Source organism: Wickerhamiella sorbophila (genome assembly GCF_002251995.1).
Source record: "Wickerhamiella sorbophila strain DS02 chromosome Unknown contig2, whole genome shotgun sequence".
Lineage (NCBI taxonomy): Eukaryota > Fungi > Ascomycota > Dipodascomycetes > Dipodascales > Trichomonascaceae > Wickerhamiella > Wickerhamiella sorbophila.
In genome coordinates this window covers 2,258,234-2,280,814 of record NW_020194005.1, presented here as the reverse complement: position 1 = coordinate 2,280,814, position 22,581 = coordinate 2,258,234, and the positions used below count along the sequence as shown (strand labels likewise).

The following is a 22,581-nucleotide window of genomic DNA, read 5'->3' as shown; positions in this document are numbered from 1 at the left end:
GACAAATTCAAATTTAGTGAGGTGGAAGGCCGGCAAAAATGAGGTCCTCATACCTTATGGTCAAATTATTCAAAATCATTATACGTAGAAACTAGCAAAATGACTCCTCATAGAACTGTACATAGTTTGTGGTTTTGTCAATTGATTTTGCGACACTTTCTCTAATAGTGCGGTTCAGCTCAGAAGCCCCGCAAGCGAAAAACACAATTGATCCTTGCGAATTAATGACCTCATCCGTGACAATTTGATCAAATTGCGGACGTTCAGCTTGAAATTTAATGCGAGGAACTCCTTCTTGTTTCAGTTTCAAGTGCTGCTCGTTAGTTGGTAACGAGTCAGTTTCAACAGAGGATTCGTAAGTTAAACTTTGGATACTGTGTTCGGGTGTACAATCACCACCGGTAACATAAACGTTCAACTTGATACCAGAAGCTTTCATAACCTCGATTTCGTCTGCAAACCATTCCACAGGTTGGGTGTCACGAATGGCCCAGTAAACGGTAATAGAACGGTCCGCTCCATTTTGAACCCAAGGTCTCAGGTGAGCATACACTGCTGTGATTCCAACGCCACCAGCGCAAAAGACTAGGTTTTTGAAGCTTCTGAAGTTAAGCCGAATACCCATTGGACCCTCGAGTCCCACTTTCAACCTACACGAGCCTCCGTTCGCTTGAGCCCTTCTTTGGATTCTTTTCGTCACACCTTCATGCACCTTACAAACGAATTTCATATATCCATCTGTATATTCAACAACCGTGAAAGGATGTGATTGCCAGAATGACGACCAAGACCAAAAGTATACGTAGTAGCTCGCTCCAACATATGGTCTGACGGGATTGTTATCTTTTACCAGCATAGTCAGGTAATTTTCCGTCGTAATTTCGACAATAGCATCACAAATGCCTGAGGAATTCATTCTAATGACTCTTAGGCACCAGTCAAATAGCCATACTGCAACAATCGTGTACCAGATTTCTTTAACCTTGTTGGTGTAATCCAAATGATACCAGAGTGTTGCTACTGAGGCGATGCCAAGAGCGATATGGCAGACTCTGAAAAAATCATAACGCAATTTTCTCAAATATGATGTTCCATGGAACATCATAAGGGTCCAGCAAAGTAATGCGACAAACCCACAGGTCCAATATGCATCTGACCAGGCAGCCATAGCATCCTTGTGGCCATAATGAACGACATAAGCTCCCGTATGAATAAATCCGTCAATGACGACCATACGAGCCAGCCAAGTGTGCCAGTGATTGAAAACTGCTATGTCCCAGCCAGTCGCCCAAGTAAAGATGTTATTGCGAGTGCCAAAAACGAACACAAATGGAAGTTTGTACATACATAGCATTCCAGAACGATATCCGAGGTAGGTTCCAGTCGCCATTGAAGAAGTAGGGTACAAGGGCTGTGGGTTTGATGGATTAAGCTTGACTCCCATGAGCACATAGTTCAGAACGAATGTGATGAACAGGCAAACGTAGGGGAACGGGGTAGAATACAGGTCAAACCACCTAGCATACTTTTCACTCAAAAGAGGTCTCAAAGTCATATATTTGCGCCAAGTCCGAATCAGGTTGGAATTAGCAACTGCTTCGACTCTTGTAGGGAACTTTCTGGTGCAGAAGTTGACTAGCATCTGCAAAATCAGGATTCCAGAAATGAAATACACAATAACCTGCGCAAATACTTCACTGTAATACCGGGCGTCATGGTAGTGCATCTCAGGAATAGCGTAGGGCATCAGAGACGTTGTATCTACACTGAAAGGTCCCACTAGAGACTCCGCAGCCTGTTCATAAGTTTGGGTGATCTTATACTTGGCATACAAGTCGTCAAGCTCTTTTCGAGTATAAATAAATTTGCTCTTCTCATATTGACAGTTCCATCGGTTATAGGCAAAACTATCGTCCAAACCTTGCTTGGCTTCGCGTCCCATTGCTGGCATAAGAGACGCTCCTGTATTGATACAGTCCCACAAAGTCAATATATATGCTGGGTTTGTACATGCCGGAACCTCACTTGAACCATCTTCATCATCAGAACTGCCCATATGGCGTTTTTCAAGCCCCGCAATTTCCCAGTGGCTCACATGTTTGGTAGCTGGGTTAGACGCGATAACATAGCCACATGATCTTGTCCACCAGTCTGCTGGCACAGCCAGAGCAATCTGTAGCTGTGAAAATAGAGCTATTAGTTTCATTGAAATTATGCGATGCAAATTTTCGTTACTGCTTCAAATATCACATTACCGTAATTTTCTCAAATTGGCTCAAGGGTTTGGGCTGCATGTTTTTTGCAGCGAACCCGCACTTGTGAGACACTTTGAGCACATTAAAATTTGTCCCCATCTACAATATACAACAAGGTTGGGTATTTTAATATGCTCTTGCCTGCCAATATTTTCCTCATCAGATACACGTTAGGTGCTTGATTATTTTCCAGATGCTGGCGCTTGTAGATGGTCGAGGATCCATCCTGCTTCTCTCAAGCCGCTAGCATATGCACCATGAACGCATCCATTCCCATCATACACTGTATGCTCCCCTGCAAAGCGTAATCTATCTGCACCTTCAATAAATGGTTGAACAGTCTCATCAAAGGTATGGCCGACCTTAACACCAGTGTACGAACCTCCGATCCAAGGGTTCAATGTCCAGTCTGTGCACATAGTGAACACTGGTTCAGGGACTTCTTCGTTTTGGTTTTTCCTAATTGCACGAAGTGCCGGCAATAAGTATGAGAACGCCTTATCAGGATTTGCCTCAACAAACTGGGTGAGAGGCGGTGCAGTGAGAACGATGAGAGCATGCTGATTGTGTGCGGGATGTTTTCTGAAGGCATTTATAAAATCCAGGGGCTGATTTCCGGGGCCCAATCCAAGATCAATCTCCGGGTCTTCGTCGACGATAAACTTGATCTGATCAAACTCATTATGCCACCAACAAGTGTCGAACTCAAGAACAACCTTACCTAAAGCACCCATGACGCCTTCTCTCATGGCTTTTGACAGACTCTCGCTAAGAGGAAGATCAAACAGCTGTGCGTGGAAATTTTTAAGTCCCCCAAGAGGAATTGTACAAATGACGTAGTCTGCTTCATAGGTCCTCTGATCCGTTGACACCAGATATGTTTCTCCGTCTGTTGAAATTTTCTGAACGACTGCATTCGTTATGGCGTCAGTATGGTCCCAATTGACATCTTTACGCACAAACTCATAGATGCTAGACATCCCTTCTATCATGAAAGCATTGCGACCCATAAAATCTAGCAGAGTAGTGGCTGCGCCAGCTTCGTTCCAAGGCACACCCGTCCATAACTCATGAAATTGAGCTAATCTCGGTACAAGCTTTTTATTCCGCTCGCTAATCAAAGGCCATTTGTTAACGAATTCAATTGCGTAAGTCTTGAGGGTTTGATCTGGTTGTCGGTATTTTCCCAGTCCGTAATCAAGCTCCATCATGCCGTCTAAGTCTTCAGCGACAGCAGTAATGTTCAACTCTCTGGGAATGGGCCCATATTTGGTAAAGTATCCATGACTTTCATCATCGTATTCCATGGTGATACCTTCTTTGGCGCATGTCAAAAATAAAGGGTTCACTAAAGTGTCATGCATCCAGGAAGCTCCTAGATCGTACTTCCGCTCGCCTCGCTTTACAGTATGGATGCGACCACCCAGCCGATCCATCGCTTCCAATATGGTAACCTTGATTCCATTTCTTGAAAGTTCACGGGCAGCAGTTATGGCTGCCATGCCGCTTCCCACAATTACGACGTTTTTGACCATGGCAGAGCTGGAAATGTTTTTGGGAGAAAACCCTCACTCCCCAACCCCAATCAAGAGCAGGAGGAGGGTACGGTGATCAGTGAAAGCCTTACCTGTTTTATTATTATCACTGAAGTAACCTAGAATATTTTCTGCTATCAAGTTCAATATTTTCAGTTATCAATAGTATGTTCTAGCCCCTTTACATCGGGAACTACAACTCGCCTGCTTCTAGAAATTCTAAAATGTGAGAACTTTAGTCTAAATGTATTAGACTTACTGTATTCATCCACTATGCAAAATCTAGTTTCAATGCTGTGAAGAGGTTTTTTTTTGTGATCGTCCCGATTTGGTAGCCCCTCAATGCAAGCATGAGATGCGCGAGCGTCTATAAAATGTTCAGTACTCTTCTTCAAATTTTGCAACCTCTGCTTCTAAATCAAAATGGTCGTAGCGCGCACGGTAATTTCTCTGCACCTGGCATCTCTTGCCCTTGGCCTCGCCATTCCACCTAGCTTGCCTAACGCTCTCACGAATATCACCGCAAACTGTCAAAAGGATGGTAGTCGCAATGCTTGCTCAGTATTCATTACTGACGCATTGAACACTTGTCACCCTAGTGATATGGCTTGCGTTTGTTCGCAATTTGCAAGTATAGTCGACTACTGCGGCACTACTTGCAACTACGACCCTGGCTCCCTTGATACTTCGAAAGAATTCATGAATCAAGAGTGCGCCAAAGTCGAGTGGAAGAAGCCCCCTCTGCAGGCAGCTGGAGTTTTAGATCGTGTCTTAGGCCACGCGCGCAAGCACAATGACGATGAAACCGACAGCGAGTATGACGACGAAGACCACAGCACCTGCAATAATGGTGACGATTCTGATCCTGGGACAAATTGGCAGGCATACGGCAAGCGTAGCCTCATTGAGGATAGTGCTCATGAAATTGCTCTTGCTGATGGAAGTGACGTCAACGTTGGGGACTCTATCTCTTTGCGTGATCGCCTCCTCATTCATGGAGTTCAGGGAAGTGACGGCGCTCATCTGGTTATAAAGCCTGACCACTATGAGAATGGTATCTTACGGCGTGATAGTTCTGAAACTGAAACTGAAAATAACGAAGAAGAACAGGCAACTTCTGCAGAGCAATGCGATTATGACGATGCTCGGAAACAAATTGCCCAAGAGATTGTCCACGCAGCTGATAGTGCTTTCGCAAATGCCCCGAAGAAAACCATTGAAAATTTCTTAGAAAACGTTCTAACAGGTATTTCACGCACTCGTAACTCTCGTAAACGCCCACAGCGGGTCGCAGACCATTCAGAGCCAATTGATAACGAGGAAGAGCTAAGCGAACCGTCGAATTCACACGAGGAGCATGATACAAGCTATCAGAACGATGAAGAAGATGTTAAGAACGGCGGAGGCAGTACTGTTGTTTCACTTGTCTACGTGACTGAAAGCGCCATGCCTTCTCACCATGAACTACAGACTCCTTCTATTCCTCTTCTTACCTTGCCAGCTACCACAGTAGCTAGCCTGGGAATTTCAGATGTCGAAGAACCAGCCTTTGAAACCTCGTCGATCACTACTAAGGCTATTACATCGTCTGCTGCTACTGCTTCTGTCACTACTACTGCTACTACTGCTACTGCTTCTACCACTACTACTGCTACTACTACTGCTACTACCTCTCCCTCAATTGTTAGTGATAGTTCCGATTCCTTGGTTTCAACCAACAGTGCTGTTCCACAGGAGCCTAGTTCTGTCACCACCGAATTTGCACAGATTTCTTCTCCCGCTGTTGAGCCCCCCTCTTTGACAATTGCGCGTGCCTTTTCCCTAGCTGATGAACTTGCATTGGAGGAAGAAATGGATGGTCAATCAGCTGAAGAACAACCCGAACTCGAGGTTGACGGCGAAAACGAACTCCAGCTCGCGTCCTCATTTGCATCAAAGTATCTGGAGATGTCTTCTGCTAAGTTTACCTCCAGTTTTGCTAGCGCTACCTCCGGCCTTGCTAGCATTACCTCCGGCCTTGCCAGCGTTAACAGCTCCGTTCCTGAAGCTAAAGTTTCTGCTTGGGGCACGCCAGGGAACCATTATGTTGGCGATCATATGCGCGCGGGTGACGGAACCGACTCCTTGTCAAATAATACGTCAAATTCAACTGCCAACTCTACGTACTTCAGTGCCACTTCGCAGAAAGGCGCAAAATCTGGTGCAGTTCTAAACTCTGTTTCAGCTCTCGCAATAACTATTGGCCTCTTTTTAGCAACAACTTTTTAATTTAAAGAATGGCAGTGCCAAACTAATGTATATTCTTGTTCATAGTCCTAATACTTTCCAAATAAAGACAACGTTCGGGTCGTTTGGGTGATTACAGTACTTTGTGTTGACACAATCATGGCGTCGGCGGAAGAGATCTTTCCGGTGTTTGATGCGTCTGAAATCAGCAATACTGAAGTTGAGACCTCCTGGAACTTGTTAGTATCTGCGCTCAATGGATCTCCTGTTCCCGTTTCGGCCCTCGATCAATTCCCAGCTTTGGAGCCTGCGCTGCTGGACTACTATTGCCAAGAGATCTGTGTGTACAGCAACGAATTTTTCAAAAGCATTGATGTTCAAACTGCTGATGCTGAATTTTTTGCTGCGCTGATCCAAGAGCTTCATATTAAATTCCTGACTCCTTTGACAAGACTTCCTTTCGGTAAAGAGAGCCACATCATGGTCCAAAAGCAATTAACGGCATTGTTGAGAGATTTTATTGACGATCAAGACCACATAAAGATACTTCTCGACTATCTGGATACCCACAGCCTTCATTCACCTCAAGCCGTTGAAGTTTTAACTCAGTATCGCCAAACAGGAAACCTTGACGTAGAGACGGACGCCGCACTGGCAATTGCGCTGCCTAAAATCATCCGCGAGATGGTAGAGAAGAGTTTCAAAGATCAATGGCGGCGCTCAGTTCTTGATGATTGTGTGTCTCTAGTTCAAGACACCATTTTGCCAGTACTGACTGCAATTGGGATTTACGATAGCGAATTGAGAACGCAATTGCAAGTTTTAGCTCGTGAAAAACTTGCAGAGGTACGATTGAATGAGCTTTTCGATATGATATTACACGAAGACGAATCGCAACCTGGTCTTGATGACCTCAAAGAAGTAATCCACACCCCTGAGCTTCGAGCCAAAACAGTTTACACTTTGCAGTCGAGCTGTAACTTGCGCTTGTTGAATAGTGGAGTGGACACATCTTCGATTGTCTTATTTTTTTGGGCGCTGGTAAATGTCTTATCCGTTCTTGATCCGAGAGGTGTGGTTTTAGATAAAGTAAGTCCGGCTATTCATCGGTACCTAAAGGAACGGCCAGACACGGTCGACATTATTGTGGATGGTATAATCGGCGAGGAGACTTCTCCGCTGGCAAAACTGTCTGAGAAACTTGCTCCTCCTTCTGAAAGTGATTTGGCGATTGAAAATGACATGCTCGATGTCTCGTGGCAGCCCGATCCTGTCGATGCTCCGCCAGATTTCGTCAAGAGACAGACACGAGATATTGTGTCGATATTCTTCATGCTTTATGATAACCCTGAGGTTTATATCAAAAGGCTCAATTCTGTTTTCAGCAACAAATTATTGAGTGTCACTAGCCTTGGCGAACTGTCAGTACTTACCGCCAAGGCAGAGTCGCTCAGAAAGCGCTTTGGTCAAAGACAACTTCAAAGTATCTATGTCATGATACGTGATGTTCGCAAATCTCTGAGGATGCAAGATAAGGTACGCGCGTCCAAGAAGTCCTTAGAGTCTACTAAAGCTCTTATTTTGAGCCATCGCTATTGGCTCAACCTCAAAAATGAGCGAGGTAACTTTCCTCTGCTTTTTCAACATCTTGCCAATCAATTTTGTGGGTTATTCGAGCGGTACTATCCTCAGCGAGCTGTATTTTGGTCACCCGAAGATAGTCGCGTCTCTATCAACCTTGAGTTTGAAGACAGAGCTCTAGATCTCACTGTAACCCCTGATCAAGCTGCTGTAATTTACTGCTTCTCTGAAACGCCCCAAAACAAAGCGGACTATATTTCCGCAGTAGTCGGTATTGATCAAGATCGAACAGTAAAGGCACTTCAATTCTGGACAGGTCAATGTGTACTGATTGGTCCTGATGAAAACGGCATTTATACTGTTATTGAAAAAGCAGATTCCACGGTCCCTCAAGATGTCGATATTGTAGTTGGGGACTCCGCGTCCTCCAAAAAGGCTGCAGAAGAAATGATGGTTTATTGGCAATACATTGTAGGTATGCTAACCAATCTTGGCTCGCTACCGGTTGACAAAATCCATTCGTTCCTCGTAATGTTTGTGCCAAAAGATGATCCATATGTTAAAACCAAGCAAGAATTGGAGCAGTTTTTGTACCACATGGTGGATGGGGAAAAGCTAGTCGAATCCGAAGGTAATTTCAGTCTGAAGACCGGTTAATGGTTTTCGTTGATATAAAATGATTTATTTATTTATGATGCATTTTGCACGGAATATAAAGCAACACGTAGCTTCCGCTTTCATTGAGACTGGAAAGGAGAGGAGCCAAATCTGGTTGAAGCGATGCAACTGCTTCTAAACTGGGCATCAAATGAAGATCCGCATTCGAGCTTTGGCCATGCAATTTCGGCTCCGCATGATTTGTTGCCAACGGGCTGTGTTTGGTAGGAGGTACGGGAGCAGAAAAGTGAACTTGCTCTCGGCTGTTCTGAGGCATATATGCGGGAGTCATTTTGGCCTCGAGTATCAATTCCGGACGACTGGGTGCTTTCTGGCCAATGCTCACTGGAGAAAGCATAGGGGGCGGGGCGGTAGGATTGAACCCTTCAGTCATTGCGGGATGCTGGGCACTGGTTACTTTTGAAAAGCTCATCCTGTCAATTGCCGGGTAGTTGTCTCTTTGAATACATCTGTTGCATGTCGCTCGTACTCGGCCACTCTTGAACTTTTCAAATAGAGAGATTGACCGCAATCGATGGCAACGAGCACACTTTTTGACATCCATGGTTGTATGAGGACATCATTACTTCTTGCGTGTAAATTAACTACATCTTATGACAGGTCACATTCTATACACATATATAAAGAGCAGCTGTGCTGGCTGGCCCTGTTCAGACTGTTAGGGTAGGTGTGATTAGGCAGCGCGGGTTAGTCGCGTCCAACGCAGTAATGAAAGACGCCATTGTCCAGGCTAGGCAACTTCACCGCAAAGAAAAGTATGGTCTTGCACTAGAAATCTTGAGGTCTAATACCAGAGAGATTGGTGCTCGCTCATTGAGCCCACCCAAATATCTCACGACTGATGACCTGTACAACATGCTAGATCTCAGAGCAGACCTACTCGTCAAAGAAAGCCACCTTCATGAAGGACTTGAAGATGCTACCAGCATGGTTCGCATGCAACCTAAAAACCCGAGAGGCTACTTGAGGTTGGGTCAGATTTATCTTCTTTTGGACAAAGCTAAAGAAGCCGCAGATACGTACCGGCAAGCTTTAAAACGGATTTCTCCAACTGAAGACTGCTACAAAATGCTCGTAAATTTACAAAAGAAGGCGAATCGTAAATTTCAGCAGTCTTTGGCTATGAGATGTGATCCACTGGAAAAGCTTCCCAGAGAGCTTCTCTACCTTATCTTTTCGAGGCTAAACCTCGAAGAGAGGTCAAAACTCACCCTTGTGAGCAAAAAGTGGAGAGTGTACATTCTGAAAGAGCCCAAGTTTTGGAACAATATTCAATTGAGGCTAGGAAAAAAGCAACGAGTGAGTTCTGATACTCTTATCGAGTTCATCTCCAGATCAACCCTCCCTCTTAAATTGGATTTGTTGGACACAACCATTGTGCGGCCGGAAAGACTTTTGCAGTACATCAGTTTTAACAAAAAAGTTCAAATGAACTACCTCGCCTTGATGAACTCGTCTTCTCTTTCAACCCAGCCACTGATGGCCGCAATCCGAGAGCGAAATGCAATCTTTCCTAATTTAAGGGTTCTTAAAATCCCCAGCAATGCTCTAGACGTTGATCTGAGATGGTGCCTCCAAAACTTACCCGCATTAGAGACGCTGGAGCTCACAGCTACGGCCCACTGTGCAATGCACAGCGTAGAGCAGGCTGAACTTTCGGATTCGAATCTTAAAACACTAAAGCTCTATGGGGGCGGAGCAGTGGTATGCGTGTCTGCTTCACTAGCTTCACAACTGTCATCACTCTCAAGTCTGCATTCACTCAGCCTGCATAGGGTGATTGCGGATTTTGAATGTCTTGACCCAGTTTTCGAAAATGAGCAACTGACTGAGTTTGGATTTACGGCGTTTGGTGCTAGAGCGCTGAGAATAGTCATGCCAGAATTCAAAAGTCCGCTATTGAAAAGTCTGGCTTTGAACAATGTCCAAATCGACTTTAGCGGCTGGCGCCAGAAGGTATCGCTCGAGTATCTAGAGTTGAAATGGGCAAACCTGTTGCCATACTCATTCGGCGACATTTTGAACCGCTTAGGGTGTGAAGAGACCCTTAAAACCTTGGTTGCCCATCGGTCCCATTTTGCGTGGCCTATTAGTTCCCCTGAGCGAGTTCTTGTAAACCTTGATACATTCCAGTTCACAGAAATGGCTGCAGTCGACGACCAATCTTTGTCCTGGCTTTTGCATGCCCTCCGGCATGTAAAAAGAGTGAACGTTGATAGTAGCGAATTCTCTGGTCCTGCTTTAATGAAGCTTGTCAGGCTAGGTATCACCCACCTTCGCTGCAAAGAATGCCCCATGAGCTACGAGTTTTTGGAATGGCTGCAAAAGGGTACAGGCCAGGTGAATGTTCGCTATTAATGATTATATATATGGCTAATTGTCCAAAAAATAAAAAAGCATATTGTACAGATTGAGAAATTGCCTGGGCAAACAAACAAACAAGGGAGATTAAATCATAGCGAACCGAGTATAACGACGCTCCAGGCGCTCGTCACTCACCGGCTGAGCCTCAATAGCATGGGAGTAACAGTAGTTACCGCCGTCGACGACATAGTAACTGTCATGTAGTAAACACTGGCAATCGACGCAACGAAGGCACTCATTATGATAACGTATAGCGTGGGTGCCAAAGTTGCTGTTTTCTGCCCTTGTCTCCATGCATTGGCCTTCCACGCCCTTTCCGCAGCCACGGCAAGTTGAATTGCTAGCGCGGTGGTAGCACTCGCCACAGTGAGGAGCATCATCATACACGTATACTTCGGAATCCAGGGGATGCTCGCAGGAGACACATTTGAAGCACTCTTTGTGCCAGCGGCCGCTCAAATTTCCCTCTCTGGAACGAATTCCTTTCTTTGAGATAACACCGGAGCAGCCTCGGCAAATTTTGGCAGATTTCTGGGAGCTAGAAGCTGCGGCCGTGCTGTCGGTTGCAGAGCTGTTTGCGCTCGTGCCCGACTGCATAGAGCGACCTCTGCTAGGATGTGTACCAAATGTTTGCGGCGAGCTCTGCCTGTGAATTTCGAGCGGAGGTGTTGTCATAAGGAATTTTCGTGCCGCCTCACTATGAGAGCTGGTTGGACCGGGAGAAATCACCTCTGAAGAACGTCCGGGGTTCGGAAACTCGATTCCGTGTACGCCCAGACCAACGACCGGTGATTCCAGTGAAGCTGTGTCAGGTATGACAGGATACCGTTTATCCGGAATGTGGTCCATGGTGGGGTTTATTGAGTAAATTGATGATGTGGTTGATAAACGATTATCAAGGTGCTGGGGAACCAGCAAGTTTTGCTTGAAGCTCATTTGAGAAACATCACCGGGTTCCTCCGAGTCCCACGATGTAGCATCGGTGTAGCTGCTGTTGTGATGCGTAGAAGTTTCGCTCTGGCTGTTGGCATGGCTTGATGCAGTTAAAGCACTAACCATGCTAATGTCTGTGTCAGCAGATCCTTGACGGCTATGAGGAGGGGACATTGCTTCAGTTGGATAATCTGAAGCAGTTGAAGCCTCAGCTGGGAAATTTTCTCTAGCTTCCGCTTTAGGTGGTGGGGTGAACTGTAGGGCGCTTGGTAATGCTGCCGGTGCAGTGTCAGCTGGCGCTGTGTAGATATTCTCACGGATAGGTGTGACAGGGCTGGCCAGCTGCTGGTTACCAGATCCACTAGTTTGTTCTTTTTTGTGATAGAAAGGGTATCGAGTGTTTGAAAGTCTTGGAGAGACGCTCACTGTTGGTCTAGGCTCGTTTGTGGTCGAGATGCACAGTGCTGGACCCTTGCCCTGGGACGCGATCGAACCACCACTGCCAGCAGCGGCTTGGAGAGGGGTGGTCGCGGGATGGGCGGTGGGTGCGATTGGAGTCACTTCAGGAGCAGTTCGCGCGTAAAGTTGTGACGGTGCTGGAGATGCTGTACGTCCAGAAACAGACGTCGCTTGAGATCGACCTGACCTGCCAGACCTTATACTTGTTTGGGATCCGTTTCCGTGGGCGTAGTGAGACTTATTCACGTCGAACCCTGCGCGCTCGTAAACGGAAGGGAACGCAACTCCAGGAGCGAATGGCGGAAAGGCAGTCGCCTGGTTTCTTGTACTTGCTGAAACTTGCATTGATCGGGCCAGTAACTCAGCAGTGGTAGATTTGAACGAACGGGATAGCGAAACAAAAATTAAGATAAAAGAGTGTTCGTGTACGGATTTGTGAATAGAGAATGGAAACTCACGTACAGTTGGTATTCGCTACCGTGTTGAATGGTTCAAGTGAAGGAGTTGGGCGACTTTGGTTTCTTACAAAAAATGTAACGATTGTCAAACAACAAATCTGAGCCTAAGCTAATGTCCGCTTAGGCAGTTAGTTTCGATGCAAGGGGAAGCTCGCGCTAAATTCTTTGATTAGTAAAGCGTGTACCGGCAGGAAGATTCCGTTTTTTTAAGGGAAAACAATGTACAAGGAGACCCCGGGACGGTTGTGAGGTAGTTCTATGTTATAGTGTTATTTTGTATAAGTTTAAGCCGTTTGTTGTCAAAGCTCACTAGAGGTAAAAATCACCCATTGCGAACTTGGGTATACTTAAGCATCCGAAGGAACGCGGATCGACGTAGTATATGGAAAGGCTTGTGTCAGCTCCCTCCAGCCTTAGCGATACCTCCAAGGCGACGCCAATTCGAGCTTTCGACCAGATTCAACTTCCTGCTGTTACCTCTCTTCGCCTTCCTGTAGTAATTCCTTAATTTGACTTTCCTCACGAGTACAGCTGTCAATCGTGAATATCTTTGCAAATCCCAGCATGTTTGCTGCAAACACTCGCCTGTTACCTACCATTACCCTGAAAACAACTCTGAGTTCTGCAAGGTGCACATCATGATAGACCGTACCGGGGATTCGGGCAGGAGATAGTGATGTTACATGTTCTTCATATTGCCTTCTAACTGGATCTCACCGGAACCACTAACTGATATTATAAACGTGCTTCTAGCGCTATGGCACTGGGTGCAATGACGTGCGCCAAATATCGCTCAAAATGGCAGCCTGCAGGTGAAGCGACCTGCTTGCATGTAGGAACCGCGCGAGCGGTATGCAAACTTTGAAGGGAACAGTGAAAACGCAGCTAATTTTTTTCTATTTTACACGGCTGGCTTCAACCAAGAGTAGATTTAAAACACTTCATTTATTTTATTGACGGATTTGACCGGAAACCTGTTTCCAGGATCGACTTCCGAGTTGTTTGAGCAGGTCCTCGCAGACCAGAGACGGAGTGCCAGGGCCACGGTAAGCAAAGCTAGTGTAAAGCTGGACAAAGTTGGCACCTGATTGAGCAAATTCAAGGGCATCTTTGCCATTGCTGATACCACCACAGCCTATAATTGTCAACTCGGGACCAACAGTTTCCCGGAGGGTCTGGAGCACTTTAAGCTCGAGAGGCTTCACAGGGGGCCCACTCAACCCGCCAACCTCATTATTATGAACAGTGTTTTTGAGGTTATCTCTTGTGATGGTGGTGTTACCAACAATGACGCCGTCGACGTTGGACTCTTTGATCGCCAAACCCATCGCCTTGACCTGTGCCTCCTGCAGGTCTGGAGCGATCTTAACCACTAGCGGAGGTAGGGCGTCGAGCTTCAGCTTATTACGTTCCTCCACTAATCTCACCAGCAAGCTCTTAAGTTTGTCGTCCGCCTGGAGGTCGCGAAGACCCGGCGTATTAGGGCTCGAGACGTTCACTACAAGGGCATCAGCATAAGGCCCAAAAGTACGAACACCTCGCACATAATCCTGGACCTCGTCACCGGTCTTATTCTTACCCAGATTCAAGGCAAGCACTTGACCTGGCTTTTGAACGATACCTTTAGCTGCACGGATTTTGAGACGGGCCAAAACCTCAGCATGGCCATCACTATTGAATCCGTAACGGTTAATAATGGCTTTGTCCTCGGGCAGACGGAACACTCGAGGCTGAGGGTTTCCGGGCTGGGGAAGAGGAGTGACTGAGCCGACCTCGACCCAAGAGAACCCGATTTGGAATAGAGTGTCAATAGCTTCACCATTTTTGTCCAGGCCAGCAGCGACTCCGACCGGAGTGGACAATCGCAGCGGTTTGACTTTGGGGTTAGGCGAGTTTTCAAATAGCGTTACTCTTAAAAGACCGTTAGGATCGACATTTTTGAGCCAGTTTTTTGGCAACGAAGGATTGAGAAAAGGGAAACGCATAAGCTTCACGGCCTGTTTATGGGATTCTTCGCCGTCGAAAGTAGCGCGAGTCAACGGCAAAACGCCATACTCGTAGCCGCTTGCTCTAGCATCAGACAAATAGATGGCTGTAGCAACAGATCCGACTCCCACTAACGTTGTGAGCGTACGAAAAGAAGGAACAACTCTTCCCATAGTGCGATTAGCTGACACAGATTTTTTTGATCTGTTGATGGAAATCTACATGTAGGGTATTATCGGGGTGTTGGCTCGCACATCCAGGTTCTAGCATGAATTAACTGGGATATCATACAGGAAGCGCCATAACCCTGGATGGGAACACTGAAATACAAACATTGGCTTATGTATGTTAATCGATGTATCTATCTTCAGAATCGAGTCGGGTTGGGGGAAAAGGGGCGGAATCTCCATGTTATGGGCAAGGGTATGACGACCGAGCCACTTTTTGGCACCGGTTTCCATTGCGTTCTTGGTATCGCGGTTGATTAGCCAAGAAACATTAACCCCTCTGTAGACAATTTCTGTATATAGATCCAATCATAGCCTAGTTACCTTGACGAGTAAGGCCAACATTGGTTCGACCACAACCCCACATGAAGTTGGTTGGTATGCAGTAGTCTGACATGGAAACACCGCTGGTGATAACCACTACGTCGAGGAAGAGCTCGATCGTGAAGTTTGATCTTGTGCTGGAAACTGTTGGCACTGGGCAGCGTATGCAGGTCGATTTACCCAGTTTTTCCCTCAACGTCAGCACCGTAAATTGTTAGCGTGTACAAGGCTAAGTGAGCCATTGTATGGTGGCCACAGGGCGAGGTGGGCACAAATTTGCCTTTTTTCCTGTTGAAATCTAATCTATCCGAGAACTGTACCTCCGGATCCCCGAAACAGCAACATTACAGCAATTATGCGTATGTCCGTTTATGCATGATGTCAGCGGCTTGCTTTCCTATGGAGGGTATAAAAGGCGGGCTGCTGCCACCCTGGCTATATACACATCAACTGTAACAACTCAATTGCAACATGTCTGAAACTATCGCCGGTCTCTCCCTTCCCCAAGACTACCCTGAGGTCGTTAAGGCCAACAAGCCTATTCTTGATCTCTTCTCCTTGAAAGGAAAGGTCGCTTCGATTACTGGTTCGTCGTCAGGTATCGGCTTCAGTGTCGCTGAGGCCTTCGCCCAAGCAGGTGCAGACATTGCCATCTGGTACAACAGCCACAATCCCGAGGAGAAGGCTAAGAAACTTTCCAACACTTACGGCGTAAAAGTCAAGACCTACAAGGTCCCTGTGACCGATCCTGATGCTGTCGAGGCTGCCATTGCCCAACAGGTCAAGGACTTTGGCAAGATTGATATCTTCGTCGCCAATGCCGGTGTTCCCTGGACTAAGGGCCCTCTGATTGACCCTCCCAACCACGATGAGTGGAACAAGGTTATCAACCTTGATCTGAATGGTGCCTACTACTGTGCCAAGGCCATTGGTCGTGTGTTTAAGAAACAGGGCTTTGGTTCCCTGATTTTCACTGCATCAATGTCTGGTCACATTGTTAACGTTCCCCAGATGCAGGCCTGCTACAACGCCGCCAAGGCTGGTGTGCGTCACCTGGCTACATCATTGGCTGTTGAGTGGGCTGGTTTCGCTCGTGTTAACAGCATCTCTCCCGGTTATATCAACACTGAGATCTCTGATTTTGTTCCTCAGGAGACCCAGAACAAGTGGTGGGCACTTACCCCCCTCGGTCGCGGCGGTCACCCCCGCGAGTTGGTCGGTGCATACCTGTACTTGGCTTCTGACGCTGCCACCTACACCACCGGTACGGACATTGTCGTTGATGGCGGTTACACTCGTCCTTAAACTAAATACATTAAATATTACATTATTTTTTCTCGATGCCAACGCTCGTAACGTTCCCAGTCGTGCTGCGTCAATATGATAACGATGATAGAGGAGATTGAGATCTTACGAGATGAATTCAAAGCAATTGAATTCGATACTGGTTGTTTAGTTGCATGGGAATGTGTACAGTTTGAGTTAGGAAGGCCGCTTTTTATCCTGCCCGATGAAACTGGAACAGGCTCCAGATATCGAGTCAGAAAAACAAAGACCATACAAATAATACATTTTGCCGTTGACAACGGAGGTCGAGTTATGTGGGCAATTGTGTATCTTGATGCTATATATATAACGAGCTTGTGTGAATAAATGCTCCGGTTGATTGTAATCAGAAATGGGCACTACTATCCTATCACTAACCACCTTTATAAATCATTTACAATATACTGAAAAATTCAGAGATAGATGAGACGCGGTAAAGCATTGACGAGAGAATCTAGCTTGCTGGAAGCGATGATGCCTGGCTTGATCTGAAAAAAAAATTACGTGAGCAATAGACTTTTGCATCGCACTAAAATGGCAATTAAAGCACCACCAGCAAACGATGATTATAGCTCCAGTGATGAGGCTCCAGAAGAGGAATCGTTTTCAACTTCTACTGCTAACGTTTTGAAAAAAGTTCAAGCGCAAGTGGACGCTTTGAAAGAGAGTAGTAAGGCTCTGAAAGAAAAACGTAGGGCTCGGGATACCCAGTTCAAAAGTCAGAAACGAAAGCTCTTGAGTGAAGAGTTGGAAGATCTGGAGGCTCTTTCTGATGCGGACCAAGAACTGGTTCAGGAACACCGCCCTCGGGTTATTGTTCAGGCCGGAAAGCATAAAAAGCTGGATGAAGAAAAAGACGGGTTCAAGATCAAGGTAGTCAAAAAGACCTCGAAAAAGCTCCCGCCTAAATCCAGCAGCTTGTTGTCTCGCAAAGAACGGTTCTTATTCCGTTCTTCAGTGCCTCGCAAGTGATGATTCTAAGTTTTTTTTTATTTATCAATCGGCGAAAAACGATGCTACGATAGGGAATACCGTACCCAGCAATACCAGCAACAGATGCGATTTGCATGTGATGTCTGGCTCTATATGCATTGCCACGAACAAGAAAGTGCCTCCGGAAAATAAAAGGCCCTCGCCGGTCCACCACTGGGCGTTTTCGGACGCGCCTACAAGCAGGGTAGTTGCAACTGCTGCCAAAGGAGCAGCTAGTGCAAATATGGTGACATCTCTTTTAATTGTAGCTTCAGGTAGCCCCATATGCCTCAGTACCGTGCAAAATCCGAAGCCAGCAGGGCCCTTGTGCACGAGAATTGAAATGAGCACAATGAACTGCAATGATGATTCTGCTTGCGAGGCCGCACCCAGGGCGATTCCGTCGGCGAAAGAATGAATGATCATTCCGAGACTTGTCGTACTGAGAGGTGCCACGAATAAGGAGGAGCCCGATGTCTTGGGCGTAGGCTCTGGGCTAGAATCTGAAAGATCGTGCAGCTCAACACTGGGTAGACGGTCGTGGCTAGTTTTAGGCTTTTCAAAGTATGCATCGATGATATACATGACCATGTAGCCAATGAACACGGCATAACCGGCAGTGGACAGTGGAATACCGGCGTCTGAAAGCGACTCCATTCCCTCGGGAATGACGATGATGAACGCGGTTCCAATGATGATTCCACTTCCTACCAAGGATATCTCTCGCTGATTTATGTGTAAATATAGGGGGGCCAGTCCAGCAATTAAGGACACGGCCCCCATAATCAGGGCGAGCAGCCAAATCATGCTGACTAGGAAAGAGTAGAGTTCTAAGTTTATAGATATTAGCTTACGGGCACTCGGTAATGTATGGAAGTTGCGTCGGTGCCATCGTAGGCATGCAAAAGCCCGTAAACAAGTAGAACTAAGCAAAAGTCGCGGTAGGTTTGGCGGATCACCATTTCATTGGCCAAAAGTAACCGAACAGGTCGTTGGAGAACAGCTGGCAAATAAACCACAAACGGGCTAAACATTGACTGACGTGCCGGTGGAGCCGAAAAGGAGAACGCAACGGTGAGCACAACTTCCACCGTAGTAAAAATAGATAAAAGCATGTAAGTGTTCCATGAAGCATACAGGCCAACTAGGACCATTAGAATAATATGAACAGCGGTCTGGAATCGTTGGGAGCGGGCTCTTTGTGCTTGGGCAGCCGGAGTGTCCTCGACCGATTGAGCTGCACTAAGTTTTTGGGCAACGAGGTCGGAAAAATCAAAGTTGAATGCGCCAGGTCCTCCGCTGCCGTCCTGGTTCAAATTGGATTGCATTTGGGACAGCATTTTGAATAACGGATCGTCTGCGAATCTATCTTCTGATTGAGTCTGGGGTTTGTCCAAATCTGATGGTAAAACATCGGGCGGGTCGTCGTGGTGCTCTGGCGAGCTTGATTCGGGCTTGCCCAGCTGGCTTGTTGGCTTTCTGTTGAACTGTCGGGACTCTGACTCGGTCTGGAAGCTTCTCCCAGCAGAACCAGTGATTTTAGCCAGGCGATCAGCCGCTCCCTCACGAATGCGAGCTTGCCGCCTCTCTCGAGCTGATTGAACGTTATCGCTCATTGCTTAGTTAGCTGACAAGAGGGCTGGCCCTTAAAGTAGGATATTTTTTGGCTTTTTCATCGTCAAAATGGACGTTTCTAGTTTGGGATGCAAATTGCAGCTATTTCGATAGTTCTATCTTTGTTACAGCTCTAAAATAACACAAAACCGCCCTCCACCCTCTATGGCTCCCTGCCGTATAAACCCATTGACTAAGCGCTTCCGACCTATAAAATTCCACATAAATGCTTGGATTGAGACTTCGAGCTGTTGGAGTCCGTGTGCCGTTCAGACGGGCCCAGTCTACTCTTTCGGAGCTGACAGACAAATCCAAACACATATACAACGGCCAGGACCAGTCTTCGTTGTTGGACAAGCAGGCACCGAACCGCGAGACAACTTGGGCTCCCAACCAGCGCCCGGTCAAGGAGGCTATGCAGGGCCCTCGATTCGACGGTAAGGATCTTTCTACACAGCCCCGTCCTCAGGCTGCTATTGAGCTTATTGCCCAACAGCCTATCCAGTACGTGCACGACACCAAGGCCGTTTGCGATGGTAACTTTGGCGGCCGTCGCGGCGGAGTCCAGGGCCACCCCAAAATCTATATCGATGTTGACAAGCCTGGTGCTCATGGCTGCCAGTACTGCGGTATTCGCTATGCTCACGAGAGCCAGCGCGAATCGCTCGAGTCATAACACATACAACGTCATACTTTGTTCTCTTCCTCCTCCCTTCCCCGTAGTTTCTCTATACCGATTATGTCACAAGTCCGGGCACGAGCGTTGGGCCAGGCATTTGCTGAAAATCGCCCGCACTTGGTGCAAAAGGGCCACCTTACACCTTTGATTCCACCGAGCGAGTTCGCGGATCGCCGGGCTAAGGTTCTGCAGCACATGAAGCCCTCGAGTTTGGCGATTGTCCCGGGCAATGTCGTTCAGTTTGCATCGCCTTCGGTGTTCCACCCGTTTCGCCAGGACCCTACTATGCAGTATCTCACAGGCTTTTTAGAATCTGACGCTTGCTTGCTTCTGCATAAAGGTTCCGATAGTTCGATCGCTGAGGAGATCTTGCTCGTAAACGAAAAAGACACTTGGGCCGAAAAATGGGAAGGAGATCGCACGGGTACAGAACTGATTCCTGAGCTGTTGGGTATCGAAACGGCGCTTCCTAACTCGAAGCTGCGCCAAACAGTCACCAGCTTGCTTGGGTCTGTGTCGACAGTGTACGCTGATCTGAGTCCAAAGGCCACTGTCCGGGCAGGTCCGTTTTTCCATCACGAGCTGCCGGCACTTGCTCATAACAGTAAGGCAAGTGTGCGAGAGCTTTCAGATTTGGTCAATCCTCTGCGGGCCATCAAGAGCGAGAATGAAATTGATGCGATGCGTATGGCTGCCGAAATCTCGGCAATTGGTTACAACCGTGCGTTCCGTCAGGAGTTTTATTCTGAGCATCAGCTGCATGCCTTCCTGGACTTTATGTTCCGCAACAGCGGCGGTGAGTCTGATGCTTATTTGGCAGTAGTGGCTGGAGGTGCCCATGCTTTGACCATTCATTATGTTCGCAATGACGACGTTTTGCAGCCCGGTGACCTTGTGCTTGTAGATGCAGGCGCGCGATACGGCGGATATTGTGCCGATATCTCGCGTACGTGGCCTGTCAATGGGAAATTCAGTGGTCCTCAGCGTGATCTATACGAGGCAGTTCTCAACGTCAACAAAGCCTGCATTGAAAGGTGCACTGTTTCGTCGGGAATGTCTCTCCACGATATTCACAGGTTCTCTGAAAAGCAAATGCAAATTGAACTCGCTAACGCCGGTCTAGAGTTGCCGCGTAGCTTAGTATCGGTTGCCTACCCGCATTCTATCGGTCACCATCTTGGTCTTGACGTGCACGACGTTAGTGTTCAGGGTCAGTTGGAAGCCAACAATGTGATAACCATTGAACCTGGTGTTTATATTCCATTCGATGACCGGTTCCCCAAGGCCTACCAAGGAATTGGTATTCGTATTGAAGACAACATTGTTGTCGGTATCACAGGCTACGAGAATTTGACCATCGACACACTCAAAGAGGTTGAAGAGGTACAGAGATGAAATGTAAATAACACGCTATTACTATGTTAGGTTTTCTTTTGGTAATATTTAGTGGCTGGAGGTGTTGACAGGAGAGCCAACGGCCTCGCCCTTCAGCAAATGAGCCTCGGGGGTCCAACCGCCAACTTTGACAGCGCCGAACTCTTCTTCGAACTTGCGAAGACGAGCCTCGATCTCGGGACGGAAAGAACGGATGAGACCTTGGATGGGCCATGCAGATGCATCACCCAGAGCGCAGATAGTGTGGCCCTCGACTTCTTTGGTCAGCTCGTAGAGCATATCAATCTCACGTACTCGAGCGTTACCGCTCTGAAGACGATCCATGACCTTCAAGAGCCAAGTAGTACCCTCACGGCATGGTGTGCACTGGCCACAAGACTCGTGCTTGTAGAAGTAGGCGAAGCGCTGAATAGCACGAATAATGTCGGTACTCTTGTCCATAACAATAACAGCAGCGGTACCCAAACCGGAGCCGACATCCTTAAGAGCATCGAAATCCATCAGGACATCCTCGCAAACATGTTTAGGCATAACAGGAACCGAGCAACCACCGGGGACAACACCCAACAGATTGTCCCAGCCGCCGCGGACACCTTTGCAGTGTTTCTCAAGAAGAACGCGGAGAGGAATGGACATCTCCTCCTCAACAGTGCAGGGCTCGTTAACGTGACCAGAGATGCAGAAGAGCTTGGTGCCGGAGTTGCGCTCACGGCCGAACGAAGCAAACCAGTCACCACCACGACGCATGATTGTAGGAGCAACAGCAACAGTCTCGACATTTGTAACAGTAGTAGGGCGACCGTACAGACCAACGGCAGCAGGGAAAGGAGGCTTCAAGCGAGGCTTACCGGCCTTGCCCTCCAGAGACTCGATTAGCGAGGTCTCTTCACCGCAAACGTAGGCACCCATGCCACGGTGGATATAAACATCGAAATCGTAGCCCGAACCGCAGGCGTTCTTACCAATAAGACCATCTTTATATGCCTCGTTAATGGCTTGCTGGACGTATGCGGCCTCCTCATAAAACTCACCACGGATATAGATGTAGGCAGCGGTGGCATTCATGGCCCGGCCGACGACCAGGCAGCCCTCGACAAGCTTATGGGGCTCAGAACGCAGAATCTCGCGATCCTTGCAAGTACCGGGTTCTCCCTCATCGGCGTTGATAACCAGGTAGCGAGGACCCTTATTTTTCTCCCATCCCGGAGGGTTCATAAACGACCATTTGAGACCAGAAGGGAAACCAGCACCACCACGGCCACGCAGTCCGGATTTTTTACCCTCGTTGATAATCCACTCGTCACCTTTGAGGAGAATTTCCTTGGTCTTGTACCAGTCACCGCGCTTCTTGGCGTTGGCAAGATCACGGCCGTACTTGTTGTATAGGTTCTGGAAAATACGGTCCGAATCCTTCAGGTTACCATACTCGCGACGAACTACAGGCGTCGTGCTCAAGAGCCGCTTCGAAAGTTGCGGAACACACCGCCGAGATCCAAGCATTTTTTGGTTTTCAAGAGGTGGAGTAAGCCAAAACCGCGCTGAGTGATTGGCCATTACTAAGTGGCAGTA

The 22,581-nt window shown here is 47.3% G+C and overlaps 15 protein-coding genes across 15 annotated transcripts; 7 read left to right on the top strand and 8 right to left on the bottom strand.

The window, feature by feature from the left end:
* Positions 1 to 91: 91 nt before the first annotated feature.
* Positions 92 to 2,206, bottom strand: B9G98_04569 (putative ferric reductase transmembrane component; the record flags this gene model as incomplete). The annotated part of the gene is made up of 1 exon (XM_024811126.1): positions 92 to 2,206. One exon carries the CDS (start codon positions 2,204 to 2,206, stop codon positions 92 to 94), a length of 2,115 nt encoding a protein of 704 aa, XP_024666894.1.
* A 231-nt stretch (positions 2,207 to 2,437) lies between these two features.
* Positions 2,438 to 3,790, bottom strand: B9G98_04568 (Corticosteroid-binding protein; the record flags this gene model as incomplete). Its single annotated transcript, XM_024811125.1, has 1 exon — positions 2,438 to 3,790. The coding sequence occupies one exon, from the start codon at positions 3,788 to 3,790 to the stop codon at positions 2,438 to 2,440; it is 1,353 nt and encodes a 450-aa protein (XP_024666893.1).
* Positions 3,791 to 4,213: 423 nt separating this feature from the next.
* B9G98_04567 (hypothetical protein) lies at positions 4,214 to 6,058 on the top strand (the record flags this gene model as incomplete). The annotated part of the gene is made up of 1 exon (XM_024811124.1): positions 4,214 to 6,058. One exon carries the CDS (start codon positions 4,214 to 4,216, stop codon positions 6,056 to 6,058), a length of 1,845 nt encoding a protein of 614 aa, XP_024666892.1.
* A 117-nt stretch (positions 6,059 to 6,175) lies between these two features.
* B9G98_04566 (Anaphase-promoting complex subunit 2) lies at positions 6,176 to 8,254 on the top strand (the record flags this gene model as incomplete). Its single annotated transcript, XM_024811123.1, has 1 exon — positions 6,176 to 8,254. The coding sequence occupies one exon, from the start codon at positions 6,176 to 6,178 to the stop codon at positions 8,252 to 8,254; it is 2,079 nt and encodes a 692-aa protein (XP_024666891.1).
* Positions 8,255 to 8,282: 28 nt separating this feature from the next.
* Positions 8,283 to 8,819, bottom strand: B9G98_04565 (hypothetical protein; the record flags this gene model as incomplete). Its single annotated transcript, XM_024811122.1, has 1 exon — positions 8,283 to 8,819. The coding sequence occupies one exon, from the start codon at positions 8,817 to 8,819 to the stop codon at positions 8,283 to 8,285; it is 537 nt and encodes a 178-aa protein (XP_024666890.1).
* Positions 8,820 to 8,983: 164 nt separating this feature from the next.
* Positions 8,984 to 10,633, top strand: B9G98_04564 (F-box/TPR repeat protein pof3; the record flags this gene model as incomplete). Its single annotated transcript, XM_024811121.1, has 1 exon — positions 8,984 to 10,633. The coding sequence occupies one exon, from the start codon at positions 8,984 to 8,986 to the stop codon at positions 10,631 to 10,633; it is 1,650 nt and encodes a 549-aa protein (XP_024666889.1).
* Positions 10,634 to 10,723: 90 nt separating this feature from the next.
* On the bottom strand, positions 10,724 to 12,376 carry B9G98_04563 (Paxillin-like protein 1; the record flags this gene model as incomplete). The annotated part of the gene is made up of 1 exon (XM_024811120.1): positions 10,724 to 12,376. The coding sequence occupies one exon, from the start codon at positions 12,374 to 12,376 to the stop codon at positions 10,724 to 10,726; it is 1,653 nt and encodes a 550-aa protein (XP_024666888.1).
* Positions 12,377 to 13,439: 1,063 nt separating this feature from the next.
* B9G98_04562 (Dihydroorotate dehydrogenase (quinone), mitochondrial) lies at positions 13,440 to 14,648 on the bottom strand (the record flags this gene model as incomplete). Its single annotated transcript, XM_024811119.1, has 1 exon — positions 13,440 to 14,648. The coding sequence occupies one exon, from the start codon at positions 14,646 to 14,648 to the stop codon at positions 13,440 to 13,442; it is 1,209 nt and encodes a 402-aa protein (XP_024666887.1).
* An 849-nt stretch (positions 14,649 to 15,497) lies between these two features.
* Positions 15,498 to 16,331, top strand: B9G98_04561 (putative NADP-dependent mannitol dehydrogenase; the record flags this gene model as incomplete). The annotated part of the gene is made up of 1 exon (XM_024811118.1): positions 15,498 to 16,331. One exon carries the CDS (start codon positions 15,498 to 15,500, stop codon positions 16,329 to 16,331), a length of 834 nt encoding a protein of 277 aa, XP_024666886.1.
* A 555-nt stretch (positions 16,332 to 16,886) lies between these two features.
* On the top strand, positions 16,887 to 17,324 carry B9G98_04560 (hypothetical protein; the record flags this gene model as incomplete). The annotated part of the gene is made up of 1 exon (XM_024811117.1): positions 16,887 to 17,324. The coding sequence occupies one exon, from the start codon at positions 16,887 to 16,889 to the stop codon at positions 17,322 to 17,324; it is 438 nt and encodes a 145-aa protein (XP_024666885.1).
* Positions 17,325 to 17,348: 24 nt separating this feature from the next.
* B9G98_04559 (Zinc transporter ZIP9) lies at positions 17,349 to 18,131 on the bottom strand (the record flags this gene model as incomplete). Its single annotated transcript, XM_024811116.1, has 1 exon — positions 17,349 to 18,131. One exon carries the CDS (start codon positions 18,129 to 18,131, stop codon positions 17,349 to 17,351), a length of 783 nt encoding a protein of 260 aa, XP_024666884.1.
* A 38-nt stretch (positions 18,132 to 18,169) lies between these two features.
* Positions 18,170 to 18,940, bottom strand: B9G98_04558 (hypothetical protein; the record flags this gene model as incomplete). The annotated part of the gene is made up of 1 exon (XM_024811115.1): positions 18,170 to 18,940. The coding sequence occupies one exon, from the start codon at positions 18,938 to 18,940 to the stop codon at positions 18,170 to 18,172; it is 771 nt and encodes a 256-aa protein (XP_024666883.1).
* Positions 18,941 to 19,164: 224 nt separating this feature from the next.
* On the top strand, positions 19,165 to 19,614 carry B9G98_04557 (Lactobacillus shifted protein; the record flags this gene model as incomplete). Its single annotated transcript, XM_024811114.1, has 1 exon — positions 19,165 to 19,614. The coding sequence occupies one exon, from the start codon at positions 19,165 to 19,167 to the stop codon at positions 19,612 to 19,614; it is 450 nt and encodes a 149-aa protein (XP_024666882.1).
* Positions 19,615 to 19,677: 63 nt separating this feature from the next.
* B9G98_04556 (Intermediate cleaving peptidase 55) lies at positions 19,678 to 21,012 on the top strand (the record flags this gene model as incomplete). Its single annotated transcript, XM_024811113.1, has 1 exon — positions 19,678 to 21,012. The coding sequence occupies one exon, from the start codon at positions 19,678 to 19,680 to the stop codon at positions 21,010 to 21,012; it is 1,335 nt and encodes a 444-aa protein (XP_024666881.1).
* A 48-nt stretch (positions 21,013 to 21,060) lies between these two features.
* Positions 21,061 to 22,512, bottom strand: B9G98_04555 (NADH-ubiquinone oxidoreductase subunit, mitochondrial; the record flags this gene model as incomplete). Its single annotated transcript, XM_024811112.1, has 1 exon — positions 21,061 to 22,512. The coding sequence occupies one exon, from the start codon at positions 22,510 to 22,512 to the stop codon at positions 21,061 to 21,063; it is 1,452 nt and encodes a 483-aa protein (XP_024666880.1).
* Positions 22,513 to 22,581: the final 69 nt, after the last annotated feature.